Raw genomic sequence first — 24338 nt, forward strand, 5'->3', positions numbered from 1 at the left:
AGTGGTTGGCTTTCATACATTTACAGGATGAGGACCACACAAGAAACATCCTCTCCTGGTAGCCACATGACCCCCTCACAGACTTGTTTTGGCCAGAACCTTACCCAGACGGAAGCTGGGAACTCAGGAACACCCGGCGTGTCTAGCAACCCACCAAAAACAGACTTATTTCAGTTTAAGCATCTAACCCTCTCTTACCCTAGACGATCACAGCAAATCAACAAATAACCATGGTGACTAAATCTGGATCATTATAGACGGGTACATAAAGTTAACCGGAATGTTTACTCCAAACACTTTACTCAGTAGCCCATGCCTAGCTCATGTATTCAGACATATCCTTTCACTTCCATTTCTGAATAGTTGTTGTCAACTTAATAATGTTCACTTTCAAAATGCTGTGTGTCTTAATGAAGGGCAGAATCTGAAACTTCACCGGCCGAAACATGTCAACATTACATTTTTGACATTGTGTAGATCAGCATCTTAATTTGGTTAAACACGTGGAAACTATTAACAGTTTTGAGAACAGGCACTAGAAAATTAGCCTTTCACTATAACTTTGACTTATGTGAGTTAATACACCACTTTCTGCCAGCACAATTTATTTAAACGTGTCTTCTTCTACTCACAGGTGGGTGCCCAAATCGCCAAAACATGTTATTTTCCCCATTCCAACATGCTCAGTAATCCTGGGAGCACTGACCACCAACCGTATCTCACATGAGCCAATGTTCAAAACATTTGTTGAGTAAATGTTGATTTTCTGTTTAATGTTTTACTTATCTCAGTGATCTGGTTTATTTATAGGGACTGGGAGAAAAATGGAAAAACAAGATAATTTTTACTGGAGAATTTGTCTTGAATTCTCTCTTTTGGTGTAACCAAATCTGAACAATTCTTCTGTGTAGTTTTGGCATCATTAGCCCTACCCACCACCTCCCATAAGTGTTATCTCAGAGTAGACTTCATCACGAAACCTCGGGAGCCACAACCATGGGTTGCAGTGCTGGGATCCCTGATATGGTCTCATGATGTAGTCCCAGTTCCACCCGGGGCAAAAGATGATGCAATATGTGATTTTGCAATGTGGTTATTATTGATGGTGTAGAGCATGTCTAAACGTCTGTCTTTGGGCCGGATCTCATTGGCTTTTAGGGTGAATTTCTATAGTTTTTCCTGATTAAAAAGCGATTTGGTGACCCTGTCCCAGATGGACAGTGACCCCTCATTTGTTGCGTAAAAAGGGATGTCAAGCACTTCCCAGAATGTGTCCATCGAACAAGCATTTACAATATTGTACACAGTTTATTTAGTGGCTAGGTTATGGCTTTCCGTGTCAAGGATAAGGGTCATACTAGTAGTCCAGTTGTCTCAGGACCAGAGGACCCTGAATGCGCCCGATCTCGGAAGCTATGCAGGGTTGGGCCTGGTTAGAACTTGGATGGGGACCACACCCTTTGGTGCCTACGGCCATACCCCCCTAGATACGCCTAATCTCGGAAGCTAAGCAGGGTCAGGCCTGGTTAGTATTTGAATGGGGACCACAGTCTTCGGTGCCTATTGCCATACTGCCCTGAATGCGCCCAATCTTGGAAGCTATGCAGGGTGGGCCTGGTTGGTACTTGGATGGGGACCATGGCCTTTGGTGCCTATGGCCATACCACCCTGAATGTGCCCGATCTCGGAAGCTAAGCAGGTTCGGGCCTGGTTAGTACTTGGATAGAAGACCACAGCCTTCGGTGCTAAAGGTCATAACATCCTGAATGCGCCTGATCTCTGAAGCTAAGCAGGGTTGGGTCTGATTAGTACTTGGATGGAGGACCACAGCCTTTGGTGCCGATGGCCACAGCACCCTAAATGCACCTGATCTTGGGCCTGGTTGGTACTTGAATAGGGAGACCATAGAATTTGGTGCCTATGGCCATACCGCCCTGAATGTGCCTGATCTCGGAAGCTAAGCAGGTCAGGCCCGGTTAGTACTTGGATTGGGAGACCACAGCCTTCGGTGTTTATGCCGTATTTGTACCCAACCTGGTAGATGATCACTCACCACAGTAGTTCAAGTTGCAGTATTCAAAGGTCTTCTCCGGGTGGTCGACGAAGCACCAGACGCCCTCCTGGTCTTCGTCTGGGTTGCGGCAGTAGTTCTCAACCAACTTCACGTCCTTTGTGAACTTCTTGGTACTGCTGAGCTCCAGGGCCTTCTTGGACTGCCAGGACAGGCATGGCAAGCCAGATACCGTGACCGCCAAAGTGCCGCTGTACAGCATCCCATTGTAGTCTACACATGCTTCATGCTTGCCCGTACTTCTTGGCAGGTCCAGTACGGCAGGGGGCTCATTCACTGGCACCGTGGTCCGATTCTCTCCTGAAATGAAAACACAAAAGATTTCAGGATGCAGAGTGGTGACATTGCAAGGCAGAAGCAGGTGCCATACGGTAGGATCAGATGAAAAAAGGGTGGGTCAGAAGGTGCAGGGTGGGATCAGATAGAGAAGGGTGGGATCAGATGGAGAAGGGTGGGATCAGATAGAGAAGGGTGGGATCGGATGGAGAAGGCTGGGATCGGCTGGAGAAGGGTGGGATCAGATGGTGAAGGGTGGGATCAGATGGAGAAGGGTAGGATCAGATGGAGAAGGGTGGGATCAGATGGAGTAGGGTGGCATCGCATGGAACAGGGTGGGGCACGGTGGGATCAGAAGGAGAAACGTGGGGTCAGATGGAGAAGGGTGGGATCAGATGGTGATGGGTGGGATCAGATGAAGCAGGGTGGCATCAGATGGAGAAGGGTGGGATCAGATGTAGAAGGGTGGGATCAGATGGAGAAGGGTGCGATCAGATGGAGCAGGGTGGCATTGCATGGAGCAGGATGGGATCAGATGGAGAAGGGTGGGATCAGATGGGGAAGGGTGGCATCAGATGGGGAAGGGTGGCATCAGATGGGGAAGGGTGGCATCAGATGGGGAAGGGTGGCATCAGATGGGGAAGGGTGGGATTAGATGGAGAAGAGTGGGATCAGATGGAGAAGGGTGGGATCAGATGGAGCAGGGTGGGATCAGGTGGAGAAGGGTGGGATCAGATGGAGAAATGTGGGATCAGTTGGAGCAGGATGGGATCAGATGGAGAAGGGTGGGATCAGATGGAGAACGGTGGGATCAGATGGAGCAGGGTGGGATCAGGTGGAGAAGGGTGGGATCAGATGGAGAAAGGTGGGATCAGTTGGAGCAGGATGGGATCAGATGGAGAAGGGTGGGATCAGATGGAGAAGGGTGGGATCAGATGTAGAAGGGTGGGACAAATGGTGCAGGGTGGCATCAGATGGAGAAGGGTGGGATCAGAAGGAGAAGGGTGGGAGCAGATGGAGAAGGGTGTGATCAGATGGAGCAGGGTGGGATCAGGTGGGGCAGGGTGGGATTCGATGGAGAAGGCGGGATCAGATGGAGCAGGATGGGATCAGATGGAGAAGGGTGGGCTCAGATGGAGAAGGGTGGGCTCAGATGGAAAAGGGTGGAATCAGATGGAGCAGGGTGGCATCAGATGGAGAAGGATGGGATTGGTTGACGAAGGGTGAGATTGGATGGAGATGGGTGGGATCGGATGAAGCAGGGTGGGATCAGATGGAGAAAGGTGGGATCTGATGGGCAGGGTGGGATCAGATGGAGAAGTGCTGGATCGGATGGAGAAGGATGGGTTCAGATGTAGCAGGTTGGGATTAGATGGAGAAAGGTGGGATCAAATGTAGCAGGGTGGAATCAGATGGAGCAGGGTGGAATCAGAAGGAAAAGGGTTGGATCAGATGGAGAAGGGTGTCATCAGTTGAGGCAGGATGGGATCAGATTGATCATGGAGGGATCAGATTGAGAAGTGCGGGATCAGAAGGTATAAGGGAGATCAGTCAGAATCTGCAGAGTGGGATCTAATGAAGAAGAGAAGGATCACTGGACCAGAGATGGAAACAGGCCGTGTGGGACAACCACAGATAAATGTTTGTGCACTCATGACAGATGGACACTGCACTCAGCACAGATGGTCATTCGCCACAGACGGACACTGTACTCAGCACGGACGGTCATTCACCACAGACGGACACTGCACTTAGCACAGACGGTCATTCGCCCCAGATGGATTCTGCACTCATCAAAGACGGTCATTCACCACAGACGGACACTGCACTCAGCACAGACGGGCATTCGCCACAGACGGACACTGCACTCAGCACAGACTGTCATTCAACACAAACGGATACTGCACTCATCGCAGACGATCATTCCATAGATGAACATTGCATTTATCACAGATGGACTTTCGAACCAGATGGACACTGCACTCATCACAAACGGACATTCACCACAGACGGACACTGCACTCATCATAGACAGACATTCACCACAGACAGAAACTGCACTCAGCACAGATGATCATTCCATAGACGAACATTGCACTCATCACAGACGGACATTCGCCACAGACGGACACTGCATTTAGCACAGATGGACATTCACCACAGACGGACACTACACTCATCACAGACGGACATTTACCACAGATGAGTATATATGGTTGGCTGCATCACAAACAACCCCGGAAAATAGGTTCCGAAGGCTGCAGAGGGGCTCTGCTCATGCAGGGGCACCCTCTCACTTAAAACCCAGCACCCTGCCTTCAGGATTGATAAGGCCTGCCATAGGGGTGACTGATAGGTTTATATGTGCAGTGATTTAGAATAGATATAGTGAACCTATATCTAAGTAAGGGGTGCATGCATCACCTTACACAGGCTGCAGTAGCGGACCTGTGGTGTCAGTTCTAATGGTCTCTCAGGGGTGGCATAATACATGCTGCAGCCCCTGGGAGGCCTCTGGGGTACCTATGCCCTGGGTACATAGTATACCTATACTAGGGACTGATAAGGGTACCTCAGTATCCAATCTGGAGTGTACCTAAAGTACATGTAATCAATTTAGGGAGAGAGCAGATAGACTGGGGTCCTGAATAGCAGGATCCCAGCCAAACTAAGTCGAAAACCAGCAAAACACCAGGAAAAAAGTTGGGGTAACCATGCAGTCAGGTTCTACCTTCCTACACATGGTATGAATTGTTTACACCTGTTTGGCATGTTTGATTTATTTGTAGGACCCTTGTAAAGTGGTATCCCGTATACCCAGGGCCTGTAAATTAAATGCTACTAGTGGGCCTGCAGCACTGATTGTTCATCCCCAGAAGTAGCCTTTCAAACCTGTCTCAGGCCTGCTACAACACGGCCTGTGTGCACAGTTTACTGCCACTACGACTTGGCAGGTAAAACTAGTTGCCAAGCCATAAACTCACCTTTTATTACACACAGGTCACCCTTATGCTAGGCTCTAGGTGGCCCTATGGGCAGATTGCTGTGTAAGTAAAATGTAGGGCATGAACTTTTATGTTTTGCTTGTCCCGGTAGTGACAAACAGCCTATTTCATTTTTCACTGCTGTGAGGTCTACTCCTCTCAAAGGCTAGCATTGTGAATTTTATGGCAAGCCAGGAGGCTAGCATTATGCATTAATCTTTTATTAACTCCTTCTGAGCAGCAACACAATTTAAAAGCTCCCAGAATGGAACTTAAAAACATCACAAATAAAAAGAATGTTCAACTCATATAAAGACAATGGGCCCGATTCACAGAACTAACTTAAGACAAAATCCTAAACTTACTACTTTTGGTATTCACAGAAGTTAGGATTTTGTCTTAAGTTTGTCTTAAGACAAACTTAAGACAGACTTAAGACAGACTTAAGACATACTTAAGACTGACTTAAGACAGACTTAAGACAGACTTAAGACAGACTTAAGTTAAGATTTTGTCTTAAGTTTGTCTTAAGTTTGTCTTAAGTCTGTCTTAAGTCTGTCTTAAGTCTGTCCTAAGTTTGTCTTAAGACAAACTTAAGACAAAATCCTAACTTCTGTGAATACCAAAAGTAGTAAGTTTAGGATTTTGTCTTAAGTTAATTCTGTGAATCGGCCCCTCTGCGTCCTCCATCTTCTTCCTCTTTTGTTGCTGCTTCTGAGAAAGTTAAGTATATTCCGTGATATCTATGAATGCTCGTCTGAGTCTCAAGGAATTAGTGTGGTTTACCTAATTTATGGGTTTAAGGATGTATGTTGGTTTGATGTTCATAAGTTTGTTTAATTTGAGGGGAGAATAATTTTAGACAGTTAATTTGGTTTATGAAGGATTACAAATGTTAAAAGAAGGAGGTTTAGCAGACAGATTTTACGAGTCTTTTATCATAAACAACTAAGGGGCATATTATCAAGTCAGGCGATACAATTATCGCCCCTTTAGCGGCAGAAAACTGCCGCTAAAACGGCGATAATGGACTTGATAATATGCTCTATGGAATTCCAATTGAAGCCCATGTTAGATGTCCTTCACATCTAACCTGAGCTTCAATTGGAATTCCATAGAGTATATTATCAAGCCCATTATTGTCGTTTTAGCGGCAGTTTTCTGCCGCTAAGGCAGCGATAATTTTATCGCCTGTCTTGATAATATGCCCCTAAATCAGGCGAGTAGCTAATTTAGGCAAAAAGGAAGTTATAACTGACCATCAATTTGAAATACGTTCTGAATGCATGCGGCGGCTTGCGAAGGTCTGATCAACAAAATGGAGGCGAATTCGGTTGTGCAGGAGTTCGCGGACCACATCTACTTTACTTTGAAGCCTGTTTTTAGGGGCGATGGAGGGGAGACGTTGCTAGGCAACGGAACATTTCCTCTAAGACGCTTGCTACTGGCTTACGAGTATGATCGTTTTAAATAACAGAAAGTGAGAAGGCAATTTAGGAGATTTAATAAGCAATGGGAAGGTTGTTCATAAAATAAAGAGACAGGAGTTCTAGGTGACAGGGTATCTGGTACCTAAAACTAAAAAACAAAACAAAAAACATAAAAATAATTATAAGGAAAAATGGATAACGCACAGATTAGTGAGGAGGCAAGAGATGAAAAATTAAGGAAGATGGTGAGTGAAGAGTTTAAGGCAGTATTCCAGGAGACATTTAAACAGGTTTTAGGGAAAAGAGAAAGAAAGTCGGTAGATGAGGAGGAATATTTCTCAGTAATAGACAATGAGTGTGAGACTAGACTTCCTGGTGGTAAGTGTTTGAAAAAGAAAAGACATTTAGAAGAAATAAGAGGAGAAAAAGGAGGCCCAAGTGCCTCGCATGGTTCAGGTGTCCTTGGCGATACATGGAAAATTCAGCATAGCGCTGAATTAGAGGAAAATCATGTTGATGAGTTTGAGACACAAGGAGGCAGATCCAGTGTTCATCTGGATGAGTAAGTCCTTGATTTGGAATACAAGGATGAGTATGAGAACGAGGAAAGTGTGTTGGGCTCAGGGTCTGGGCATACAGATTTGTTATCTATTAAGGATCCCTTTGGGGAGAAACAGTTTGACCCATGTGAGATAAGGCTTCCCCGAGGTAAGGATTGGTGGCCCACTGAGTATGTGTCTCAATATATTAACTCTAGATTGTGACAAGCATTGGAGAGAGAGGAACGCAATCTAATGCGAGCTGAATGCTCAAGACCAGTGATTGAGGACAAGGTGACTCAAACACCTAATTTAGATCCGGATATGATCACTTACATGTTCAAAATGGGAAAAGACCTAAGGAATGGTTTGGAAGAGTCACTTAAGAGTTGGCAAAATAAATTACTAGTAATTTTGGGACCCTTAGCAAGAATTTTTGACACAGTTGAGGAGGCTTTTTTAAAAGGGTCGGAGGTGGATCTATTACTTCTAAGAGGATGGTGTCCGAGAGCAATTTGGATTATGGGTTACGCTAATGCAGGGCTTCTTGCAGGAAGACGAAGAACCTTATTAATGAGAACAAAACATAAATTGAGTGAGTTGGCGAGAAGAGAGTCAACAGATGAAGCAAAGGGTTTATTGTTTGGAGAGGGACTGGTAAGATCCTTATCTAAATATGTGAAGACTTTTACAAGTCTTGATAAGGCACAGTTTTCTATGCGAAGGGTGTTTCAGAATAACAGTTTTTATGGAAGGGCCGATAGGAGAGAGCAAACTGCTGGCCGAGCAAGTTTTAGAGCCCAGTTTCAAAATTCATCATATCAGGGAAACGGTGGATACAGAGGACAGCCAGGAAGTGGTCAGTTCTATCCTCAGAGAGGAAGGAATCAGGGAAGGCGCGGAGTACGTTCTAGAGGACAAACGTATGGTCGGGGACAAGGACAAGGTGAGTACACAGAAAGTGCTTGGTTTTATCCATTTAAAGGTAGGGGGAAGGTCGACATTTTACAGAGAACAATTGGAGAAAATAACTAGAGACGCATGGGTTCTGCAGTCGATAACGGGATATATGACAGAGTTCGAATCAGATCCAGTTCAAATTGAGGACCCAAACGAGTTATTTTTTCAAGTGGAATCGCAAAAGGTAATTCAAGAGGAGGTAGATCAGATGTTAGAAAAGGATGCTATTATTTAGGTGAAAAAAGAGGATAAAGGGTTTGTGAGTACCTTGTTTGTGTTGGAAAAAAGGACAAAGGGTGGTGGCCAGTGATAAATCTGAGGAATTTGAATGAGTACGTAAGAAAGTCAGCGGCAAACTCAATTGTTTCAATTTCAGGGCCTGCCATTCGGATTATCAGCGGCACCTTGGTGTTTCACGAAGGTGATGCGTCCAGTAGTGGGTTATCTAAGAGAGAGAGGTATGAGGTTGATACTTTATAAGGACGATATATTACTGATGAATCAGGATGTGGACATTCTTTTAAAAGAATTAGAAAAGGTGATGGAACTGTTAAAAGTTTTAAGATTTGTGATAAATGTGGAGAAGTCTGTGATGCTTTCTTCACAGAACAGGGAATTTGGGGGTTTTGTGGTGGACACTAAAGAAAGTTGTTTACGTTTGCCAGAGAAGTAACTAAGAAAGATAAAGCAAGAAATAATTTATGCGTCAAAGAGGGAATCTGTGAAGTTAAGAGAGTTGGCACGAGTGATCGGTCTTTTGTCATCTTCGATTCAGGCGATATTTCCAGGCCCACGACATTACAGGTCACTTCAGCGTTTGAAGGCACAGAGGTTGACAGAAGGTTTTTGGTAAGGAGATGTGGTTCTTTTGAACAAAGAGGCGAAAGAAGAATTGGTTTGTGGAAGGAGAATTTGGAGGCTTGGAACGGGAAAGCAATATTTGGCTCTCAGACGGATTTTGTAGCAGAGAGCGATGGGAGCAATCAAGGTTGGGGTGCATCTTGCCTAACAAGGCAAGCAGGTGGAGTCTGGTCTATGAGCGAGAGAGTAGAGCACATAAACAGTTTGGAGATGCAGGCAGGTTTGTTAGCGTAACAAAGTTTACAGAGGGATTTGAAAGGGAGTTCTGTTCTTCTACGTATGGACAATGTAACAGCTGTTACGTATGTAAACAAGTTGGGAGGAAGCAGGTCAAAGAGACTGACAGAATTGCGGAAAGCGATATGGGACTTTTGCTTCAAACACAAAATAGATTAGAAGGTGGAATATTTACAAGGGAGGATGAACGTGGATGCAGATTGGTATTCAAGGAATGTGATAGACTACACCGACTGGAAGCTGAACAATGATGTTTTCAGGAGGATTGTAGAGGTTTTTGGGCCCTTAGAGGTATATTTGTTTGTGTCACGACTGACTTTTTAGTTGCCGAGGTATGTGAGTTGGAGGCCGGATCCTGGAATTGGCGTGGCAGGATTTCTCCTGCCGCCAATTGTCAGACCTGTTCTGGAGCCACAGGGAAGCTGGGCTACTGCACCCCAACAGCGGGGACTGGGGTCATTTGCATCTAATGTCCTGGGGTTTGTCCTAATATCACTCTGAAAACTTGGCCAAGTACAAACCCTTCAACACTTGATTGTCAGTGGTATCGATTGCGAACAGCCATAGGCTTCTCAGGGAGCTAGCGTCAGGTGTTTCAAGCTCAGAAACAGTCCATCAGGCAGCAGAGCACCAATGCATTGTCCAACCTCATGCCTGTCTTTGTTAAAAGAAAGTACAGGTCATAGATACGATTGCTTCACTGGCACGGAGGAACTACTTGGGGCTGGTAATCCTCCCATCCCCCTCACTCTTTCCCTTCTCCCAGGTTTGAGGTCTGCCGTGTGCAGGTATCAGGAACTGATGCAGTGTTTCCTCTCCTTTTGAGTTTGTGTGCTCAATTACTCTTAATCATCACAATTGTCATTATGTGATATGTATTTGTAAAGCGCAATATCACTGGCGAGGGTATGCTGGCGCTGAGCGGGTAAGTGTGCCTGGCATTACCCATGGCAAATTGGTTAATAGAGAAGAAAGGTAGTGTTCCTCCAGACTCAGTGTGTCTCCTACAGTGGTGGAAAGCGCACAGCTTTGTTAAAATACCCTTCACCCACCAAAAGGACCCTTGGTGGCATGCTTCATCATCGGGGACTTCCCATCCCGCTGCGGGGCGGGGCGTGCTACAACCTACAACTGCGTGGGAGCACTGGTTATATAACAATACTATGTGGGGTGCAGGAGTGTGAGTGGAAGGGTCAGAAGTGAGGGAAAGTGGTGTATGATTAAAAAAAGACCTGGCTCTGCGGAAAAATAAACTTTAATGATCCTATGAGCTGGTATTGTTAAAAGTGGGGATAAGACGGAGGTACTAGGCTTTAATGTGCAGTACTTACTGTGTCAACATGTTTCGAAGCCCTCCCCTGGGTTCTCATCAGGACCTTAAAGGATCCCTTCTACACTCAAAATTACAAGAACAAAAAGTGTGATATAATAAGGTAAATAGAGGAGAGGAGGAGGCTCTGGTGTGGAGAGGGAAGTTGTTCCATGCTTTAGGAGCGATGTAAGAGAATGCCCATCCTCCTGATCTGGTTCTGTGTATGCGTGGAATGTGTGTGAGTAGGAGTCCTGTGGCGGTGTCTGGGTGATTGGAGGAAGGAAATGCAACTGTTCAGGTAGGTGGGGACTAGGTTGTATAGTACCTTGAAAGTGTGTGTGAGGAGCCTGAAATGAGTGCGTTTGTGTATTGGGAGCCAGTGGAGCTCCCTAAGGTGTGGTGTGATGTGAGTGCGGTGTGGGAGGTGGAGAGAGTGAACGGGGAGCCAGTGGAGCTCCTTCAGGTGTGGTGTGATGCGAGTGCGGTGTGGGAGGTGGAGAGAGTAAACGGGGTGCCAGTGGAGCTCCTTCAGGTGTGGTGTGATGTGAGGGCAGTGTGGGAGGTGTAGAGTGTGAATGAGGAGCCAGTGGAGCTCCTTCAGGTGTGGTGTGATGTGAGTGTGGTGTGGGAGGTTGAGAGAGTGAATGGGGAGCCAGTGGAGCTCCTTCAGGTGTGGTGTGATGTGAGGGTGGTGTGGGAGGTGGAGAGGGTGAATGGGGAGCCAGTGGAGCTCCTTCAGGTGTGGTGTGATGTGAGTGTGGTGTGGGAGGTGGAGAGGGTGAATGGGGAGCCAGTGGAGCTCCTTCAGGTGTAGTGTGATGTGAGTGTGGTGTGGGAGGTGGAGAGGGTGAATGGGGAGCCAGTGGAGCTCCTTCAGGTGTGGTGTGATGCGAGTGCGGTGTGAGAGGTGGAGAGAGTAAACGGGGTGCCAGTGGAGCTCCTTCAGGTGTGGTGTGATGTGAGGGCAGTGTGGGAGGTGGAGAGTGTGAATGAGGAGCCAGTGGAGCTCCTTCAGGTGTGGTGTGATGTGAGTGTGGTGTGGGAGGTTGAGAGAGTGAATGGGGAGCCAGTGGAGCTCCTTCAGGTGTGGTGTGATGTGAGGGTGGTGTGGGAGGTGGAGAGGGTGAATGGGGAGCCAGTGGAGCTCCTTCAGGTGTGGTGTGATGTGAGGGTGGTGTGGGAGGTGGAGAGGGTGAATGGGGAGCCTGTGGAGCTCCTTCAGGTGTGGTGTGATGAGAGGGTGGTGTGGGAGGTGGAGAGTGAATGGGGAGCCAGTGGAGCTCCTTCAGGTGTGGTGTGATGTGAGGGTGGTGTGGGAGGTGGAGAGGGTGAATGGGGAGCCAGTGGAGCTCCTTCAGGTGTGGTGTGATGTGAGGGTGGTGTGGGAGGTGGAGAATGTGAATGAGGAGCCAGTGGAGCTCCTTCAGGTGTGGTGTGATGCGAGTGTGGTGTGGGAGGTGGAGAGAGTGAATGGGGAGCCAGTGGAGCTCCTTCAGGTGTGGTGTGATGTGAGGGCGGTGTGGGAGGTGGAGTGAGTGAATGGGGAGCCAGTGGAGCTCCTTCAGGTGTGGTGTGATGTGAGTGTGGCGTGGGAGGTTGAGAGAGTGAATGGGGTGCCAGTGGAGCTCCTTCAGGTGTGGTGTGATGTGAGGGCAGTGTGGGAGGTGGAGAGTGTGAATGAGGAGCCACTGGAGCTCCTTCAGGTGTGGTGTGATGTGAGTGTGGTGTGGGAGGTTGAGAGAGTGAATGGGGAGCCAGTGGAGCTCCTTCAGGTGTGGTGTGATGTGAGGGTGGTGTGGGAGGTGGAGAGGGTGAATGGGGAGCCAGTGGAGCTCCTTCAGGTGTGGTGTGATGTGAGTGTGGTGTGGGAGGTGGAGAGGGTGAATGGGGAGCCAGTGGAGCTCCTTCAGGTGTGGTGTGATGCGAGTGTGGTGTGGGAGGTGGAGAGAGTGAATGGGGAGCCAGTGGAGCTCCTTCAGGTGTGGTGTGATGTGAGGGCAGTGTGGGAGGTGGAGAGTGTGAATGAGGAGCCAGTGGAGCTCCTTCAGGTGTGGTGTGATGTGAGTGTGGTGTGGGAGGTTGAGAGAGTGAATGGGGAGCCAGTGGAGCTCCTTCAGGTGTGGTGTGATGTGAGGGTGGTGTGGGAGGTGGAGAGAGTGAATGGGGAGCCAGTGGAGCTCCTTCAGGTGTGGTGTGATGTGAGTGTGGTGTGGGAGGTGGAGAGGGTGAATGGGGAGCCAGTGGAGCTCCTTCAGGTGTGGTGTGGTGTGGTGTGAGTGTGGTGTGGGAGGTGGCGAGTGTGAATGAGGAGCCAGTGGAGCTCCTTCAGGTGTGGTGTGATGTGAGTGCGGTGTGGGAGGTGGAGAGAGTGAATGCAGAGCCAGTGGAGCTCCTTCAGGTGTGGTGTGATGTGAGTGTGGTGTGGGAGGTGGAGAGAGTGAATGGGGAGCCAGTGGAGCTCCTTCAGGTGTGGTGTGATGTGAGTGCGGTGTGGGAGGTGGAGAGAGTGAATGGGGAGGCAGTGGAGCTCCTTCAGGTGTGGTGTGATGTGAGTGTGGTGTGGGAGGTGGAGAGAGGGAATGGGGAGCCAGTGGAGCTCCCTAAGGTGTGGTGTGATGTAAGTTATGCGTGGGAGGTTGAGGATGAACCTGGCTATTGGGTTCTCGGTGGTTTGTAGTCTTCATGGTGAAGTGTTCTTGCTGATGATCACTACTTCTTTGTTACCGGTGCTGAGCTTGATACAGTGGGTTTTCATCCAGTTAGTGACTTCTGTCAGGCAGGCAGTGACCTTGTTTCTTGTGCCGGGGTCCTATCCAATAGCGAGAACATGAGTTGCGTGTCGTCAGCATAGGTAAGAATGTCGATGTCATGTGCGTGGATGATGTTGGTCAGAGTGATCGTGTGTGCGTTGAAGAGGGTGGGGCTGTGTGATGAACCTTAAGACGCTCCACAGATGAGTTTGCAGGCTTCTGAGGAGTAAGGTGCCAGGCTGACAGCTTGTGTTCTATCCAATAAGGAAAAATGCAGCAGAGAGCGGGTCCTTAGATTCCAGCCTTGTGCGAGCAAATGATGAGGATGGGGTCTGAGACCATGTCAAATGCTGCAGAGGGGCCCAGGAGAATGAGAGCTGCAGTGTCTCTTCTGTCAGGATCACGCAAATGTCATCTTTGGTAGCAATGAGTGCGGTTTCTGTACTCTGATTGGGCCTGAATCCGGACTGCATGACGTAGAGGAGCTGTTGGTTGCTGAGGTGGCCAGTGAGACTTTGGCTCATTAGTTTTTCTAAGTCCTTAGCCGGGTATGGTAGGAAGGAGCTGGGTCTGTATATGGAAAGTGTGGCTGGGTCAGCGGATGGTTTCTTGAGCAGGGGCATGGCAGTGACATGTTTCCAGGTGTACGAGAATGCGTCTGAGTCAATGGAGGCCTGGAGGATGGGTGTTATGATTTACTGATCAGGAGGAGTCCTTTGGTGAAGGCATGGTGGGGGCATAGGTCAGACGGGGCCCCCGAGTGGATGGTCTTCATGATTGCAGTGATTTCGATGGAGGTAATGGCGGGCAACAAGGTCATGGTTTTTTCTTAGGCCGTGATGGAAATTTCAGTTGCGACGGTGGCGGGGTTCGGTTGAGGGTCGAAGTTGCTGTGTATGGAGGTGATTTTGTCACAGAGCTTGTGGCAAGTGATGTGGCTGGAGGCGACAGGAGGCGTGGTGAAATCTCACCGCTGTGGAGTCTCGTCAGTTCTTTGGCCATGGCAGGGACCCACAGCATGCATCAGGCTCTCTCTCCCTTCTTGGGAGATGTGTTGGATGCAAGTGCTTTGGGTGAGGAAGGGTGGTGGGCCATGGGTGTAAAGTTCATGAGCTGTCTCCAGGCACTCTTCTCCTGGCAGCAAAATACGCCCTCCTGCCAGCTCATGTTGTTGGATTAAAGGCATAGTCCGCTCAGGTGCAGTTCAAAGTCAGTCACAGCAGCCCAGTCCACCTGGGCACGGCTTCAAGGTGTCGCAGGGGCGCAGTCGGGCCCAGCGCCATGATCTTGCAGCGGCACAGTCCAAGTTCTGGCCTGCACCGGGTGCACCAGATAAGGGTGCACAGCAGAATGAATAAGGGCTGTGCACCAGAATGCCCTGCATTCCTGGTGGGCGTGGACCCTGCTCCCTAGCAGTCGAAGCATCAATCATGTATCTGTGCTCAGAGAGACTGATCGATGGACCAAGGAGCAAGTGGGGTCCAGCTTTTGGTGCAAAAGCAGAGGAGATGGACGGTCTGAAGTGAGAGCACTAAACTGTGAACCTCCTTCCAGCTGAGGTAGGGTTGCTGCAGCTGAGCCCTAATGGCTGCCAGAAGAAATTTAAACGTGGGAGGTCATCTCAGTGAGTTTGCAATTGACACCTGTCGTGACCTTCAGGTTGAATGCATAAGGCCAGCTAAGCCTCCCATCCTTTCTTTACACCCTTGATAAACTGAACACTGGTTAGCTGTGTGATATGAATACCTGCTATTCACAGCGCTTAGAATTGCCACAAGAATGCTATGAGTAGCTGTACATAAAAGTTATTGTTAATATTATGTTTGCATGAGCTTACTTTGACTTAAAATATTCTGACTTATCCATAATGGATGCGTGGCGCCTCGATACACTCACCACAGACGGGCACGGCGCACTCCTCTCGCTTCACTCCGCTGTCCCTCGTGTAGCACCAGGGCCCCGTCGGGCTGTCGTCGGGGTTCCGGCACAGGTTCTTCACAAGGCTGGAGTTCGGGTGCGTGCTGGGGTTCACTCTGTGAAAGGAGCAAATTGTACAGGGTTAAAGGGAGCTAAATGATCACATCGAATTATTCCTATTATTAAACCAATGGCAATTAATAACAAGCATTGGCAAAGCCAATAGGCCTTACCTACACAAGAGGTATTGGCTTTGGCAGTGTGTTTTTCCCATGTTGTGTACCATTGTGGCTGCTGTTCAGTATGGCTAAAAGTTAGTGGCGTAGAGTGTCCTAGTGTGGAGTGGGTGGAGTAGAGTGTCATAGACTGGATGTGTTGGAGTAGAGTGTCGTAGAGTGGAGTAGGGGAGTAGAGTGTCATAGAGTTGAGTAGAGAGGAGCAGAGTTCACGGTTTAGTGGCAGAGAGTATCGTAGAGTTCAGTGTCATAGAGTGCCGTGTCATACAGTGGAGTGTTGGAGAGTTGAGTGGTGTGGCGTGGAGTGGAGTCAGGTGGAAAAGGGTGGAGTGGGTTGGAGTGGATTGAGGTAGTGGGGTGGATTGGATTGGGGTCGAGTGGGTTGTATTGAATAGAGTGGAGTGAATTGGAGTGGGTGGGCTGGATGGGGTGAATTGGATTGGAGTGGGGTGAATTAGATGTGTTTGGTTTGGGGTGGGAGGATTGGATTACAGTAGGGTGGTTTGGAGTGGGGTGTACTGGAGTGGAGGAGGTGGATTGGACTGGGCAGGAGGGTGTGCATTGAATTTGGAGGGAGGTGGATTGGACTGGAGTAGGGTGAAGTGGATCGGTGTGGGGTGGTTTGGAGTGTGGTGGGGTAGATGGATTGGATTGAGTGGGGTGGACTGAACTGGGTTATGGCGGGTAGAGGTGGGCTGGGGTAGAATGGGGTGAAATGAAGCAGAGTGGGGGTGGATTGGACTACAGGTGAGTGAAGTAGATTAGAATGGGGTGGACTAGATGGGGTAGATCAGATTGAAGTGGGGTGGAGTGGATTGGACTGGATTGGGGTAGACTGGTTTGGGGTGGATTGGGCTGGAGTGGGGTAGATTAGATTGAAGTGGGGTGGGCTGGGGTGGACTGCAATGGAGTGATGTGGAATGGAGTACGGTGGTTTGGAGGAGTAAGTTAGATTGCCATGGAGTGGGCTGGATTGGTGTGGAGCCGATTGGACTGGAGTGGGGTGGATTAGACAGAGTGGGTGGATTGGATTGGGGAGGATTGGATTGGATTGAGGTGGATTGGGTTTGGGTAGGGTGAACTGTATTTGGGTGGAGTGGGGTGGGGTGGATTGGATTGGGTGGGGTGGATTGTAGTAGGCTGGGGTGGAATGGCGTAGGCTGGGGTGGAGCAGATTGAACATAGCTGGATTGGGGTGGGTTGGATCGGTGTGGGGTCAACTGGTGTATCTCAATCTGGACTTTGTAATATGGGTAGGAATGTTATGCATCGCGCGGGTAGCGCGAGATGCTTTAGAAATGCATTCTGTATCCTTTCAAATGTGGCTCATGTAGTGTCCACTCGCTCGAGGTTCTAATGGTGATTGTCAGTTGCTGTTCGTTCATCTAGCTGGGAAGACGCGCCGTGTGTTGGGTGGAGTTCTACCTGAAATAAACTCTTCTAACAAGATACGTTTATTTTGCACCATTATTTCAGACTTGCATAACACATTACTGTTCTAGTGCGGGGAAACGGTAGCAGTGATGTCATCAGTGACATCATTTAACATGTCAACAATGATGTCATGTGTAAGGTCAAGAGCAGCTAATGATGGGAGCACTAGTTATGGTTAGTTTGCATATTTCAGCGGTCGTTAGGTTTTGTAACCATAACTTCACTTTAACTATCTTTTTATCACTACTTTTCTGAGTTTTTATTAACACTGTAACCTATAGTATTGTACGTGAGTTCTAATCATAACTTCACTTTCACTGTGTTTTTAATTGAATGTATATTATATTTTAAATACTTTTTGGATTGCTCATAACTTGCGCACTGATGACAAGTCTGCGTGAAAGGAGCAGACCCCCCTGAAGATGGCTGTTTGCCACGCCTCATTTCATGCAAATCCGGCCAAGGGAAAGCAGACAGGTAGAGGGTGCACCTTAGGAACCCCCACCCTCGACACCAAACCTGACACGAGAGCAGAACTCTGCTCGGAGCAGCGCCTCTGCTGGGCTTGGTCTGTCATCAGTGCCTGCAGATATTAGCGCCTGGAAGGAACTGTACATGGAATGTGGCATGGTCTACTCTAGGAACTTTAGGCTGACTGTATGTTTCCTTTCATGCAGATCCAGTGGGGCACATCAGGTGGGAAAAGTAAACAAGAAAAGAAAAGTCTTCATTGCTGAAGCCAGGGCGCTTGGGCAAATCCACGTGAAATGACAGTCGTTTTGCACGTTTCCTTTTTTGTTGGTTTGTCATGTTTCATGCAGCTCCTTAAAGGTATATTAAAAGGGGAGCAGACATAGTTTCGCGCGCCAATTAATCCCTCCGGGGTCATTTACTGAATCCGATGAAATGTGTCAGGTTGCTTCAAAGTTAAACCCAGGGCGGGATCCAAAGATTCCTGCAGGTCTGAGGAGGGCGTCAAACTTGAAGAGGAGGGAATGAAAAACATTTCATTTGCTGATTACAGGGCGACAAATGCATGGCTCTATCAGCTTGAAATGTTGAGTTTCCTACAGACCTATGGGGCGCACAGTTACACGAGGAATCAACATGTTTACTTGTTAATAGGTTGGCACAGTTTCAGTTTGATGAATCTGCGTGAAATGTTATGAGTTTTAGGAAGTTAGGGCCAGTGCAAGAAACTCTGGACTCTACAAGAAAAGGGGCATCATTAAAGGAGGGGGTGGCACTCAATCCAATCCACTGCAGATCAACCTCCAGTGCCCACTGCCTTCGGCCAATCAACAGAGGACATACAGCCCCCGCTGCGCAGGCCCTGTGCGCAACCTGTCATGATTTGTCAAGCAGGTGTTGGCCCCCTTTTAATTATATATATTTATATTTAATTGCTATTTATATATTTCTTGAGGATCCGGGTCCGCGAACACAAGACTGGTGACCAACAAGTGCCCACCACCCAAAGAGTTGGTGAATATCGCAGTCCCTAATAGTGGCCCAGCCAGATTTCCATTTTATTAATCATGAGCCGCTTTTTGGCTCTTGCTTTAAAATATTTATAAGCCACAGGGACTGATCCCTGCCTCCTGTGAAGGTGGTTGCAGCCGACCAGCCAATGAGAGCCTTTGTGCCTGTGAAGCCAATTTTGGGACCACAGACCAGAAATGGTAGATGGGAGCAAAGAGCTCCCCCATCCAATGGGAGCTTTTAAGTTTTTTGTATTTATGTCTGCAAAGCGGGGACAAACATCAAGCTCATCTTCATGGCTGCAGGTGTCTGTTCTAGACTCTGACAGCAGAATACTCTGTGGAGCGGCCAAACCTTATAAAACCCAGGTATTGTATGTTATGCCCTTCGGAGCGTTGCACCCCTGCCTGCATGATTCAATGAGGGTCATCGTGTTACAGGTTGGGGTTCCCACCGGGCCCCCCCAGCAGTGCATGTCTGTAAGGTGAATGAACAGAGGCGCAGCTTCCTGCAGGTTCAGGCATCCACACATCGGCTTCCATTTCGCCGGTGACGCTTCCTCTGTTGGCACCTCGCTTTCAGCCTTAGCGTCTCCGCGAGTGAGGGACTACGTTGTTTCATCGTTTATTTTTAAAAAGAGTCAAACGCCTTTTTTAATCTTTTCTTGTCGCTGCTTTTGTGTGTGCTAAAACTTGGGTGCTGACATTTGGTGGGAGGGGGCTCGAGCTGTGTTCAATGCTCGAGGGGACTTCCTTGTGCACTTCCCTTAGGTCAGCAGTCTAGTCGCTGACGTCGACGGGGACGCGACCAATCGGCTTAAATTTCGCCAATGACGCTTCCGCGCAGCGGGCGTGCCGGCGACGTGCCAAAGACAAGCCCGCCTGCGCCTGTCCGCGCCAGGACAGGCCCAGGGACCAGACCCCCTGCCAAACTCCCCCCAGCCAGCTATGCATAAACGAGGAAACAGCTTCTTAATCTCAGAGGTACATTCTTGAGAGAGTGTCTTCATCATATATCTGCAGATAGGACGAGCTCTCCTTGCTCCCATTGCAATTTAAAATTTTCACCTATGCCCCCACCACGGGCAAAGCTGGATAATGTTATTAAAATGCTGCTTGTGAATTGCCGTTCGTTACCTAAACATGCGACTGAGATACATTTACTCATTGAGGAGAACTGCTCGGACATTTTATTTCTCACAGAAACGTGGCTCACTAAGGAGTCTAACTTTGATATTATGCGCGCTTTACCCCCAAATTATGTAATCTTGAGACATGACCGAGAGGGTGGCCGAGGCGGGGGCGTTGCTATTATTCACAAAAACAACTTCAGTTTTAGGTCTACTATTAACCCGGTACCGCATTGCGAAAGCCTTGCTTTCTCAATTAGTTTTTCTCCTATCAATACGTTCTCCTGAATTTTAATTTACCGCCCTCCTGGAGCATCATCCAACTTTTGTAATGAGCTTCCAGATATTGTTACGAATTTGGCGAGTCCCCTCTCTAACTTTTCTATTTTGGGTGATTTTAACCTACATCTCGATGAACTGTCTTCCAATGCCATCCAGGAGTTCATCGACGGCCTGGACACCTTTCAACTTAAACAAAAAGTGTCCGGCCCCACCCACGTCCATGGGCATTTGCTCGATCCCGTTTTCTCAAATCTACAACATCTTAGAGTAACGGACCTCACTCCAATTCCTTGGTCCGATCATTTTGTACTCTCATCCAACAGCCACGCCAGCAGGAGAGCCACCTGGTTCACCGACGAGCTCCTGACCTCCAAACGCGCCTGCCGTAAGCTGGAGAAGAAATGGCTCCACAAACGAACGCCAGAAAACCACGCAGCCCACTAGGACACCACCCGCAGACATCACAACCTCATCAGACTTGCCAAGAGATCCTCCTTCAACAAAGCAGACGCGGCCATCGCACCCCAACTACGGAAGGTCATCAACATCTCCTTCGAAAAAGCGAAATTTCCGGAAAGCTGGAAGCACGCTGAAATCAACGCCCTCCTCAAAAAGCCGAAGGCGGACCCCACGGACCTCAAGAACTTCTGACCCATCTCCCTGCTCCCGTTCCCGGCAAAGGTCATCGAGAAAATCGTCAACATTCAACTGACCCGCCACCTCGAAGACAACAACATCCTGGACCCGTCCCAATCCGGATTCAGACGTAACCACAGCACCGAGACAATCAATCAATCAATCATGGAAGTTATATCGCGCACTACTCACCCGGAAGGGTCTCAAGGCGCCTGGGGGAGGGGGTCTGCTACTGCTCAAACAGCCAGGTCTTGAGCTGTTTCCTGAAGGCGAGGTGGTCCTGGGTCAGCCGCAGGTGGACGGGCAGGGAGTTCCATGTCCGTCCGCCGCCACGGACGACATCAGACGCCAACTGGACAACGGCGAAACATCAGCCCTCATCCTCCTGGACCTGTCAGCCGCATTCGACACGGTCTGCCACCGCACCCTACAGACACACCTCCAAGAAGCCGGAAACCAAGAGAAGGCCCTTGACTGGACCACGTCTTTCCTCTCCGGCAGAACACAGAGCGTCCGCCTAACACCTTTCCGGTCAGAAGCCACCGACATCATCTGCGGCGTCCCCCAGGGCTCATCCCTCAGCCCGACGCTGTTCAACATCTACATGGCCCCCCTCGCACAAGTGGCCCGCCACCACAACCTCAACATCATCTCCTACGCCGACGACACCCAGCTCATCCTCTCCCTCACCAAGGACCCTCACACCACCAAAACCAACATTCACGAGGGCATGAAGGCCATCACCGACTGGATGAGGAGCAGCTGTCTGAAACTGAACTCGGACAAGACGGAGGTCCTCATCCTCAGACCCACCCCCTCAGCCTGGGACGACTCCTGGTGGCCGACCGCCCTGGGGACAGCACCGATACCAACCGACCACGCACGCAACCTAGGATTCATCCTCGACTCCTCCCTCTCCATGTCCAAGCAAGTCAACGCCGTCTCCTCCTCCTGCTACAACACTCTACGCATGCTCCGCCGGATCTACAAATGGATCCCAACCAAAACAAGAAGAACAGTGACACAGGCCCTCGTCAGCAGCAGACTGGACTACGGCAACGCACTCTACGCAGGAATCCCAGCCAAACACCAACGGCGGCTACAACGCATCCAAAACGCCTCTGATTGTCAACACCCCCCGCCGCAGCCACATCACCCCCGTCCTGAGAGACCTGCACTGGCTCCCCATCGACAAGAGGATCACCTTCAAGCTCCTCACCCACGCACACAAAGCACTCCACAACACCGGACCAGCCTACCTGAACAGCAGACTCAGCTTCTACACCCCCACCCGCCAGCTCCGCTCCACGTACGACCGCCGGCGGCAGATCCTTCTCTTACCTCGCCACCAAAACCTGGACCACCCTCCCAACCCACCTACGACAGACCCAAGACCTACTGGCCTTCAGAAGACTCCGCAAGACCTGGCTCTTCGAGCAGTAGCGGCACTCCCCCCCCGACCCCCCCCCCCCCCCCCCCCCCCAGCCCTGAGCGCCTTGGGATCCTCACGGGTAAGTAGCGCGCTTTACAAGTACCCTGATTTATTGATTGATTGATAAATAACATTGACATTGACTGCTCCACTGTTGCCATGTATAAATATTAAGAAATGTAGTCGCGTTTGGTCTAAACTACCCTCAGGAAAGTTCATCACTGAGTTAAATAAAGCAGTCCCCCTACCTTAGGCCAACGCCATTATTGCTAATAACAACTATAATAGCTGGATTGAATCCACCCTTGATTTAGTGCTTCCGAGGAAAGTATTCTATCATCGTATGGGAATTAATAGAAAGCCCTAGTATTCCCAGACTTTGAGGCAACTGAGACAATCATGTAAAAAATTGGAATGAAGCTGGAGAAGAGATTACTCTGTGAGTAAAAAAGTTAAATACAGAGAAACAATTAAATTGTATACAAATGAAATAAAGGAAGCTCTATCAAGCTTCTATTGTGACAAGATCATCTTGGCTGCCAATTCTCCTTGTGAAATTTTTAAAATTACAAAGTCCCTTCTCACCCCCCCAGTCCTCTTCCGGCTCCTGATAATGCCCAGCAGAGGTGTGACGAAATTGCAGAATACTTTTCCTCTAAAGTCCAAAGGATTTATAACACTTTCTCAAATGTCAACTTTTTGGGGGACAGTGTTATTGTGGATAAGCAAACTCTGCTGAAAGAGTTCCCTCCTCTCTCTTTATCTTCCACGCAGGAACTTCTCAGACAGTTGAAATCAGGCTCCCCCTCTGATCCGGCCCTCCGTCCATTCTGAATCTAATACCTGACATAGTCTCCCCAGTCATACGGGATGTGATAAATTCCTCCCTGTGGAGCGGAGTGGTGCCTCCTCTCTGGAAACAGGCCAGGGTCAAGGCATTACTAAAAAAGACTAATCTTGACCCAGAGGACTGGGCGAACTATCGGCCTATTTCCTTGTTGCCAGGAATTAGCAAACTGGCTGAAAAACATGTCTACTCGGCCCTGTCCTCATTTCTTGAAAACAATAAGTGCCTGCATCCCTCCCAGACAGGCTTTAGATGCCAACAGGGTACTGAGACCGCACTCCTTGTTGTGATTGAGGAGACGAAGAAGATCCTGGATGTCGGAGGCTGCGCAGCTCTAATATTGTTGGATCTTAGCGCAGCCTTCGACACCGTCAATCATCAACCTATGATTCAGAGACTTAAGGAGGTGGACGTAGAGGGAGTGGCGCTTCACTGGCTTCAGTCCATTCTGGAGAGTCGCTCTTTCTGTGTCTTTGAGGGTGAAGCTGCATCAGAGTACATTCCTTTGCAGTGTGGAGTCCCCCAGGGATCATCTCTTAGAATTGGTGTATCCCTGGGGGATCCAAATTGTCACCTATGCAGATGACACACAGCTTGTGGTGTCTCTAGGCCAGAAAGGAAAACGAGAATCGGGTCTTGCATCTTGTTTGGGAAAGATTGCGGATTGGATGGACAAGTCTTTTTTTAAGCTTAATGGTGCAAAAACGGAACTTATGCTGCTTGGGCATAATGTTCCCACTAGCATTGAAGCTTCTTGGCCTAGCTGTCTAGGTTCGCCACCTGTACCAAAGGCTAAGATTAAGAGCTTAGGAGTCTGGCTGGACTGCAAGCTTGATTTAAAAGAACAGGCATGTAAGGTGGCAGCTAGCTGCTATGGACAGATCAGGATTATAAGGAAGATCATTCCTCTTCTTCCTTTTGATGCTAGACGGGTGTTAGTCCAGGCGCTTATACTTTTGCGACTGGATTATGCAAATGCAGTGTACCTTGGTGCCCCTTTGGGCACTTTTAACAGGTTACAAATTGTTCAGACCTGTGCGGCTCGCCTACTTATGAACACTCCCAAACATAGTTCAGCTAAACCAGCATTGGCTGCCCTGCACTGGCGCCCGGTTCAGGCCAGGATAGGCTTTAAGGCCCTTTGCATTGCTCACAAGGCCATCGCTGGGAAGGGATCACCTTTGATTCAGTCGCTGGTCCAACTCTATGTTCCCAATAGGATGCTGCGATCTAAGCATACATTTTTGCTCAGAGTGCCTATGATCAAGCGAGCGCGCTCTGGAGGTCGTCTATTTTCGTACAACGTTGCTATGCTATGGAATCGCTTACCTGAGCACATTCGCTTGGCTTCCAATTACTTTAGTTTTAGGAAACAGTTGAGGACCTTCCTTTTCCACTGAGTTGTGCTTGCTGAATGAGGTGCCATGAGTAAGCGCTGGGATGCCTTTTGGTAGCCATGCGCTATATAAATGTGTATTCATTCATTCATTCATGAAGGTTCCTTCAGGTTCAGGTATACACAG

The 24338-nt window shown here is 48.8% G+C and overlaps 1 protein-coding gene across 1 annotated transcript in view; it reads right to left on the reverse strand.

Moving 5' to 3' along the window:
• The window catches only part of F2 (coagulation factor II, thrombin), a 287050-nt gene that overhangs the window by 174815 nt on the left and 87897 nt on the right, over positions 1–24338 (reverse strand). The window contains exons 6-7 of the mRNA XM_085646657.1: positions 15317–15453; positions 2054–2371 (exon numbers count right to left, since the gene is read on the reverse strand). Of these exons, the coding sequence (XP_085502783.1) occupies positions 2054–2371; positions 15317–15453 (455 nt within the window). The remainder of the gene's footprint in view (positions 1–2053; positions 2372–15316; positions 15454–24338) is intronic.

This window comes from Triturus cristatus, chromosome 3_1 (genome assembly GCF_964204655.1).
Source record: "Triturus cristatus chromosome 3_1, aTriCri1.1, whole genome shotgun sequence".
Taxonomy (NCBI): domain Eukaryota; kingdom Metazoa; phylum Chordata; class Amphibia; order Caudata; family Salamandridae; genus Triturus; species Triturus cristatus.